The 9,436-nt window shown below is 43.0% G+C and overlaps 1 protein-coding gene and 1 pseudogene across 1 annotated transcript; both read right to left on the bottom strand.

Annotated features, from left to right (window-relative positions):
- Nucleotides 1–588: 588 nt before the first annotated feature.
- LOC125447284 (ferritin heavy chain A-like) lies at nt 589–3,268 on the bottom strand (annotated as a pseudogene).
- A 4,013-nt stretch (nt 3,269–7,281) lies between these two features.
- Nucleotides 7,282–8,504, bottom strand: LOC125447033 (ferritin, higher subunit-like). The gene is made up of 3 exons (XM_059640727.1): nt 8,454–8,504; nt 8,163–8,288; nt 7,282–7,437 (listed from the first exon to the last, which is right to left on the bottom strand). The coding sequence occupies exons 1-3, from the start codon at nt 8,502–8,504 to the stop codon at nt 7,282–7,284; spliced, it is 333 nt and encodes a 110-aa protein (XP_059496710.1).
- Between the last annotated feature and the right edge of the window lie 932 nt (nt 8,505–9,436).

Raw genomic sequence — 9,436 nt, 5'->3', positions numbered from 1 at the left:
AGTTGGATCCATACCTAGTCATTATCTTTAACATTTCTGACATAGGTGAGTGGGGTATGTAGTCAAGTGTCAAGCTTTACAAAAAAGTTGACCACAGTTGTCATTTCAGAGCAGAGGTGAGCTACAATTACATGTTACTAATGTGACTAGTTGAGTTTAGAAACAGCTGAAGTTCTTTGGTTGGGCTGGGCAGGGGGTGTAAGGTGGGTGGTGGCGCCCACTGGACAGAAGGTTAGGAGGGAATGCTATTACCAGTGGCATTGTTCCTTCTACGTGAAGAAGTTTTGACTTTGTGACTTCCCCCAGAAGGTTGAGCTCCTGGTGGGCATTGAGACAGGCAGATTCTTGCTAGCCTTCCATCACACTGGGAAGAAAGGTTATTTCATTAATTCAGGTAAGCATCCCTTGAGATTATTTTCTGCCTGGAAAATAGGGAGTAGAGATTTTCCAAGTCATTGAGATCAAGAGTTAAATGTTAATTCTAATCCATAGTATTTATTGCTGTTAGTACATTCCATAATCAAGCCCAGGACAAAAATTTGCAGAAGAAAGTCTCATTTGTAGAGAATGTTGATCCTTGCTGTAGGTTCAGTCACTCTCCCCCAGGGTGAGCCTGTCAAACAGGTACTCTCCCATGCCATTGTCAGGGGCTCCCAGTCTCTTCAGGTTGGTGATGTGATCTCCCAGCTTCTTGATCATCTTCACTTGCTCGTCCAAGTAGTGCCTCTCCAGGAAGTGTCACAGCTGGAGAAACAGTCAAAATTAGTCTACCTGATCAAAAAGCCATTTGAAAAAAGTGATGCTTTGTTTCAGATGTCACTAGAGGGTGAAGTGCACAGGTGATGCAATTAGCTTTGGTTACAGTGTGAGGTTGAAGAGAAAGATCTTACTTCTGTTAGAGTGCAGAGAACGATCATTTGCTTTCAAGGTTTTGAAATAAATTTATCCTTCCTGTAATTCTTGGTAATGTATTGCTGTAAAAGAGGGGTGTCTGCCTTGCTTTCAAAACAAGCAAGAAAACTCCTTGAAGAGCTTAGAAACTCACATGAGGGTCCATGTGGTCAGAGGCCAGTTTGTGCAGATCTAGCAGACTTTGGTTCACATCCTTCTCCATCTGCACAGCTCTCTGCATTGCATCCAGGCAATTGCCCCACTCATCCTGCTCTGGCTTCTGGAGGGCAGAGGCAGACGCTTAAGTCAGTTTATCCATTAAAAGTGAATTCATGTGGCATATAACATTACCCGACCAGAAGAATTAATTGCTTCAAATCCATATCTAGCACTATTACTGCTAGTCTTGCAAGACAGACACTAAGCCCCAACCTTGATGTCCTGCAGGAGGACCCGGCCTCCACGTTTATTCTGGAATGCCATCAGTTTCTCAGCATGTTCCTGTTCCTCATGGGACTGCTCCTTGAAGAACTCAGCAAAGTGATGCAGGGCAACATCATCCCGGTCAAAGTAAGAGACCTGTGGGGAGAGAAGTGGGGCAAAACAGGATTCTCACTTCAAATGGCACAGTTGAGGTTCCCTCCTTGAAGAGACTTAAGTAGCAGTGGTTATTTGTCAAGGCCCCCATGTAGTTCGTTTTGGTCATGACTTGGAAAAGCATCAATTGTGATTAGCCAGTAAGTTCTATTAATATTTTAATATTTCATGTCACAAGTGACATGCACAGGTTGGGTCCAGAGTACATCCTCAGTGTTACCAACATGCATCTGTCCACTTGGGGCAGAATGTTTCAGTCCCATTTCCAGGGAAAGGCAGGCTCCCAAGATCTGGTAGAAGACCTATCCTTCAGGCAAGACCACAAAGTGATCCCAGTTCCAGATTGACTATAGACCAGCCCATTGAGAACATTCATTGCAATGTTCAAAACACAAACAAACAGTCCTCCACCTACAGTGAGGATAAACTTGAATATTGTTAGAAACCTTACTTGTCATTCTCTAGAATTTAAACTTGGAGTTGTGAACTAAAGATGGTTTTGGACTGTGGGTATTAGTTTGTATTAGAGTAACTAGACCAAACAAGTTTGCCTATTCAGAAGGCCAGGTTGGTTCTTAAGACACGTGATCACTAAGAAAGTGTTTAAAAATAAGTATTGAAACTTGACAACTGTTGACATTTATACCTGAAAATTGGTTCCAGCAAGTCTTGGAGACCTCCTGCTTAAGCAGAGCAACTAGAACCTCAAAAGGAGGAGACAGTCTGAACTGGGTTGATTAGAATGGTTTTTGGAAACTGGAGATTTGAAGGCTCCCTGTCAAAAGTTTTCCACAAGCAGCTCTCAGATGCTCAGCTCAGAGACAAATTACTGCTTGAGTGGAAATTCTTAGAACCACCAGTAACATTATGCCTGTGGGACACAGCACAAATAGTTTGATTGCTTATCCTTTACCATTTGTCTTAAAGATCTGACTCAAAGGGGTTTAGATTCATAAGGAATTCAATTACATTAAATTTTATGCTGCTAAAGCTATAACAGTTAATATATCAGTAAACTTTTTGAAGAGAAGGTCTAGAACTGTGACTGAAAAAGTTAAATATTGGGATCAACTGAAGATCTTGCTGCATTGCACCACATCAGCCTTTCTGGCTCTATTTGCCATCAGTGTCCAGGTCACGACACTATAAAAACTACACTCACTGGAACAAAGATCAGTTATAACCAGGCTTGGCTTCAGTTAAAGATGGATCCCAGTTCACTGATACTTATATTGGCCTGTTCAGAAACATGGTTATCACATCTCAGGAGCAGATAATCTAACAAAAGCCTGCTGGTTCAGGCAATAAAGGACACCAGCACACCCTCACACTTATTTTAAGCAGCCACCTGTCCTAGGGACAGGTTATAACACATGCAATTGGTCACTCACTCAACCAAGGCCCTCTGTTCCTGAGGGAACTACAACAAGGCCTCCTTCCCAGGAGGTTCAAACTATATTACAAGATCTACAAACTTAAAACATTTTAAATGTCAAAAGTCAACTGAGGTAACATATTCCAATCACAGCACTAGAATCAACACAGGAAGTGACAAACACTCCACAGGAATGTTGCTTTTTAGTTGCCTTTGCCTCAGGGAAATATCTGGTTACAGGCCATTTCATTATAAGCAAAATAATCCAACTTTTCAGATTTAAATCACAGATACAACACTCACCATGGAGAGGTAAACATAGGAGGAATAGAGCTCCAGGTTGATCTGCTTGTTAACAGCATCCTCACAGTCCTCGTGGTAGTTCTGACACACTTGGGAGGCCATCCTCACTATTCCTGCTCACTATCACTTAGACAGCTCTAGAACTGAGCCTCTCAGTCACAAGCTCTTTTATTTATACTCCTGGGACATCCTGCACTCAACCAGGCAATGACATTGCTGGTGATCACTGACAATTGCTGACAGCCAATCAGGAATATCCCATCAATCCAGGCACCAATGAAAAAGGAGGGGGTGTTATGGGGAGAGGGCTGAGATCCCGAGCCAGTCAGAGATTTGGAATATAGAGAGGTTTGGGAAATTAGTCTGGATTATTCAAGTGCCTTTGGAGTGATAGGCCCTCAACATAGGCCAAACTAGCTGGTCATTTTAAAAGGGAATATGGTGTAGTAATGTCCATACCACTGGATCTGAAGACTCTGCATTCAGGTCCCACTGCCTCCTGAAGCGTTCGCTCAGAAAGTATTTATCCTAGTACAGGAACGACGTGATTATCTGAAGTTACTTCTGGTGAAGCAAATTTTTACCATCAGACCAAAGCTGGTTCTCTTTGCTTCAAGTGTTTCGCTGATACCCCAAGTGTTTACAGCTAGTTTCATTCTAGAAGATCTAAAAGGGACCTGAGGGGCAGTTTTTCCCACGTGTATGGAATGCAATGCCAGATGAATTGATAGTGGCTGGTACGATTACACCGTTTAGGAGATATTTGGACAGGTGCATGAATAGGAATGGTTTAGTGAGTGTGATGATATAATGGCTTAAAAATGTCTATTTTGACCACATTTTTAATGAAGAAAGGTTGCTACAGAGGTGGAGAACAGTCAGCTCAAAGCCAATAAATTAACCAGCTCGTGACACATTGAGGTTTATTATTGCAGTTGGAACAATCAAAGTGACCTGAGTTGAGGTGCTTGGGGGTGTGGGCGAGTGAGGTTTGGTGGGGGTGAAGTGGGTGAGTGTTTTGTCAAGATCCCACTGAACCAGGATTTTTAGTTTTACCTTTCAGCAGTTGCTGAGGTTTTTGAGCTGGCCGTGGGAGCTCTTATTCCTCTCTGTTACAGCTACAAGCTGGGGGTTCTCCTCCGGCTTTTAGAATTGCATGTGAGACAATCTATTTCACTGAATCTGCCTTTGCCAAGGGTGTGTTTATGGGATGTTACTGTATTGGAACAGCTAATTAGTATTTGTTATTATAGCTATTATTCTGTTATGCATTTCATAAAGTAAGCCATTTCTTTTCTTTTCATTTTGACCCTAGTGTAAACATAAAGTGTGTTTTGCTTAAAATCAATAGTAAGACCAGTGAAATCTCATCTGGAACCCAATGCCTTACACTTACGTTTAAAATGAAAAAGAGTTATGGTCTTAATGTATTTGGAGGGTGTTTCGTTTGTTCCTCAACAGGAGACATGAGCCAAATGCAGGCAAATGGGATGAGCTCAGTTTGAGATACCTGGATGAGTTGGACCAAAGGGTCTATCTCTGTGCTGTATGACTCTGTGACTCTAAGCAGTTTGATCTCAGAATCAGTGAGGAGATGCTTACTTTGTTTTAACTCTGTGTTTAATGGACCAGATAAGGGAGTCTGTGACATCAGGAACCAACAATCAACATTGTTACACAGCCCTCCTGAGGAGGGACCCCACCAATGGACACCGTTGACCTGCCTGAACAGAAAATGTATCTGGAGATTGACAGATGTCCTCGTCAAAATGGACCTGAGAAGCAGGGAACGTCCCTTTGTCACAAATGGCTTTGTCCCAACTAATGGACATCACGTGGCCATTCAATGGTCACCAGAGGCTTTGATGAATGTCTGTGATGCCTGGCTCTGTGGGAATAGGTGGTGTTCATGTCTTACTCCCTGGTTGTCTGTGTAACACAAACCACGGACCATTTTCTTCTCGTGTCAATACCCAAATAAATACGCTGCAGGAAATTATAACACAAATGTGGAAGTGTACACTTACTGGAATTGGAGCATTTTTGAGAGATTGAAATTATGCAGGGGATTTTTCTGCCATATGTTTTTGCAGAGAACTCCTGAGTGGTTGCCAATTTCAGAACATGTGGGCAGAGAAAGCTGAAGAAATTGAGACACCTTTGCAAGTCATTTCTATCTTGTAGAGGCATCTTCTGTGTATCATTTATTTTGGTAGGATGAAGTCATAGCTGATGAGTAGATTCAACTGAATAACTTAATTTGGTTCAAACCTATTTGATTTTTTTGTACTGTTGAAAACAAGGCCATGATTCCTTGCTATTGTCACAAGTTGAGGAAGTTGTGTTTTGTTTAAGTGTAGTTCTTCTGAGAATTGAATAGAGAAGATGCAGATATCTTGGCAGGTTCTCACTGATGCTGTCCTTTTGTTGTTGGAATCTATCCTGGCTGACATCCTGTTCTAAGCTCCTTTAGCATTGCTTCTTTCTTCACATGGTCTTTTGTTACAATTCAGGCTTCTCTGGGCTATTGGGTTTCCAACAGATTTGAACCCAATCGGCTCACGTGGAAATAGTAGGAACTGCAGATGCTGGAGAATCTGCGATAACAAGGTATAGAGCTGGATGAAAACAGCAGGCGAAGCGCAGCATCAGAGGAGCAGGAAAGCTGACAATTAGACCCTTCCCTTTCCCTTGCCCATTTCTGAAGAAGGTTCAAGGCCCGAAATGTCAGCCTTCCTGCTCCTCTGATGCTACTTGGCCTGCTGTGTTCATCCAGCTCATCACCTTGCTACCACATAGAACAGAACTTGGATGGACCTTGAAAGGACAGACAGTGCTTTAGTGGGCAAAATGAGCCATGTCTGATTTAAGGTTTGGAATAGTTGTTCTGGTCAACCATTGTCAGATGCCACTGGATTGTGACATTTGTGAACTGGTTTCCTTTACCCAGGTGTGCATCAATAGTACATTCTGTTGGTTTCCCCCAGAATGGATATTTGACATTAAAGGATTTGGTGGATGTACAGATAATGGAGTTCCATAATCAATTGCAATAGGGTGGCTTTGGTGAAGTCACTTCGTACCTTTTTTCAAAAAAAAACACTACCTGCAAATTGATCAATCACTTTCCCGACTCTTTTAGTATGACCCAAACTAAAGCTGGGTCTCCTGAAGTTGATTACCTAACATCCAAATGTTAAAAACCTACAGTGCCCAGCATTTATTTTATTTGCTGATCTGAAGGAATGGCAATACCCTTCAACACCAGAAACTCTGACAGAATGCCAATCTGTTTGGTCTTTGAGAAGCAGCAGCTCATGTTCTCCAGTTGAGTTGGATGGCACAGGCCTTTGCTTGGCTGCCTTGTAGGAGAGAACTTTTTGGCCTGCTGATGTCTTCAAATGAGGAAAAACGTAAATGTTTACCAGTTCACATTCCCCTCCTTATAAAAGTCCAAGGACCATATATAAAAAAGGACAACAAGTCACTGTTTGACAGCTGTAAACATGATGGAATTAACCTTCTGATACTACCACCCCCATTACAGAAACTGGCCCAGACTCATTCACCCATGCCCACTAGATATAGGGAAGCTGATCTGTCCCATTTGCTAGTATTTGGCTATGCCCCTCCAGGTTATGTTTCATTTGCTGGAATCTCATCTTTCACCATCACCCACCAGTTTCCCTGATGGTTTCAAACCCTCTGCTTGGTTGGTCCTTTTGCTAAGATAGCAGCATGAGCCATTCCAGACCCTTCACTGTTCCTGGGTCAGTGCTAACCTCTTCTGACAGAGGGTATTGTGGGTCTACCCACACAAGATGGTAAGGTGGCTCAAGGCAGCAGCTCACTATGGCAGAGGCAACTAGGTCCAGACAGTGAAACCCATAGCCCAGTGGGGAAAATGTTCCCATCAGCAGGAACAGAACCAAAACAGGATTGAACTACAGCACAGCTCACAGCAAGCATTAACCCAGAAAAGGAAGTAAGACAGTCCAATATTGAGCAGTTTATTTACACTTGGTACAGGACAGTGAGCTGCTTCTACAAAAATGAGAAGTCTCTACAGGTCTCCATTTAGACACATGACAACAAGCTCATTTCCAACAGTCAGTTCAATCACTCTCCCCCAGGGTGAGCCTGTCAAACAGGTACTCTCCCATGCCATTGTCAGGGGCTCCCAGTCTCTTCAGGTTGGTGATGTGATCTCCCAGCTTCTTGATCATCTTCACTTGCTCATCCAAGTAGTGCCTCTCCAGGAAGTCACACAGCTGGAAAGGGAAAGAGGGAAAATAATTTTCATAACAGCTTCCCTTGACAGTTTAAGGTTTCATCCTGTGAACTGAAGCAACAGAGCAGTTGATTTTGGTACAGTGTTCGGGACAACGTAACAATCACGCCTCACTCCCAGTATGTTCAAGCAGACCCGACCCCAAGTTTCAGTTTAGACCAAATGCGTGGTGTCTGTTTTGGATATATTGCAACTGGGCAAACTAAAACACCAAATGAAAATGCAAATGCTGTAGTTGAAAGCAAAAAGAGAAACTTGGGGTCAAGCCATAAATCAAGATGTAGCCATGCTGGATACAGAAATTATATTGGAACGGCCCTTTGCAAAAATTCTCCTACTTTGGAAGCAAAAGCAGAAAATTGAGATTAGCGACAAGCTTCCAATTCTGAGAAGCCAATAGGTTCACATGCTACTGGAAACAACCCAAAAATCAGATCTGGCCACAACAATTCAGTCCATTAAAAGCCTAAATAAGCTGTTTAGGCAAAATGGCCTAAACGTGTTAACTCCATATCTCTGCCTTAGCCCTTCCAAAAGGCAATAACCTCCCAAAGCAAGACAAGATCCCACCAGTGAACTATTTAGTTGCTAATATCCTGTTAGCCAACACAGCCCTCATGCTGGTTGTCAGATCAAAGCGTGACCTGTACTCTATTGCCATGGAACTCTGCAACGAAACTTCTCCAAAAGCCCACAGAAACTCACATGAGGGTCCGTGTGGCCAGAGGCCAGTTTGTGCAGATCCAGCAGACTCTGGCTCACATCCTTCTCCATCTGCAGAGCTCTCTGCATTGCCTCTAGACCATTGCCCCACTCATCCTGCTCTGGCTTCTGGAGGAGGGAAGAGAGATGTTTCAATAGATTGAAAAAATCCACAAAAGGAAAGAGGGATGCAAGGATGAAATTGCATAAAAGTCACTGCATTAATCCAGTTGTTCCAAAAATTGCCAGTGTCACAAATTCCAGTGAAACCAAATAGGTATAATTCAACCCAGCCTTGGTGTCCTGCAGGAGGACTCGGCCCCCACGTTTATTCTGGAAAGCCATCAGTTTCTCAGCGTGTTCCCGTTCCTCATGGGACTGCTCCTAGAAGAACTCAGCAAAGTGACGCAGGGCAACATCATCCCAGTCAAAGTAAGAGAACTGCAAACAGAGGGAGTGGAAAGAGTGAGGCCAGGAATTGACTTTGGATCATTGGAAGATAATACCAGTGGTTAAGTTACCCACTATCAGTTACTTTGCTTCCAAATAAGAAGGTCACATTTTAGCAAATCAATTATTACTTCTTCACCATATTGGTAATTCTGATGAAGCCCCTAAGCAAGGTAGATGATTCAACTAGATGAAATGGTACCATTGTTGGAGAGTTCATGTCAACTGTCCAGGTATTTCCAAGGATATTGCAAGAACAGGAATTTTTTTCCGAAAGAGGCTGGGATTTCTTGCCCTGCTCCCCCTGTCCCATGCAAAATTTGAGGTTATTTAAAATGTGAGGAGCATAGATCATTTGATTAGTTGAGTACACACCCCCTAACCACACCACACAGTAGGGTTGGCCATTAAAAACCCAAAAGGCATAGGTTGAAGGTGAGGGGAGGGAATTTTGAAAGAGGGAACTGAAGAGCCATTCCCCTACAGGTTGAGGTGTAAAATGGAATGAACTGCCAGGGGATGTGGTAAATGCACACAGTTACAGACAATTAAGTGACATTTGGACAGCTGCATGAACAGGAAAGGTTTAGAAGGAGGAGCAAAAGCTGGCAAGTGGGACTAGTTTAGGAAATGGAGTTGGCAGGAGCAGTTTGGGAAAAGACATTCAACTAGAAGCCAGAACACCAAATCAGAGCCAGTATAAAGGAGAACAGTAAAATTGGATTCCTTTCATGTTGGCCAGGAGTATGCATCATACTGCTTCTTCAGTTTAGGAAGCAAGCTTAGCACAGGCCAGTTCCTGTGATTTGGACAAGCACACACCAAGA

Source organism: Stegostoma tigrinum, chromosome 38, assembly GCF_030684315.1.
Source record: "Stegostoma tigrinum isolate sSteTig4 chromosome 38, sSteTig4.hap1, whole genome shotgun sequence".
Classification (NCBI taxonomy): Eukaryota; Metazoa; Chordata; class Chondrichthyes; order Orectolobiformes; family Stegostomatidae; genus Stegostoma; species Stegostoma tigrinum.
This window is presented reverse-complemented; position numbering and strand designations above follow the sequence as displayed.

Excerpts from the sequence above, each read along its gene's own strand:
- LOC125447033 (XM_059640727.1), bottom strand. The coding sequence starts at position 8,504 with ATGGCTTTCCAGAATAAACGTGGGGGCCGAGTCCTCCTGCAGGACACC. Across the intron at positions 8,289-8,453 it reads TCCTCCTGCAGGACACCAAG|AAGCCAGAGCAGGATGAGTG; the intron begins GCTGGGTTGAAT and ends TCCCTCCTCCAG. Across the intron at positions 7,438-8,162 it reads CTGGCCACACGGACCCTCAT|CTGTGTGACTTCCTGGAGAG; the intron begins GTGAGTTTCTGT and ends TTCCCTTTCCAG.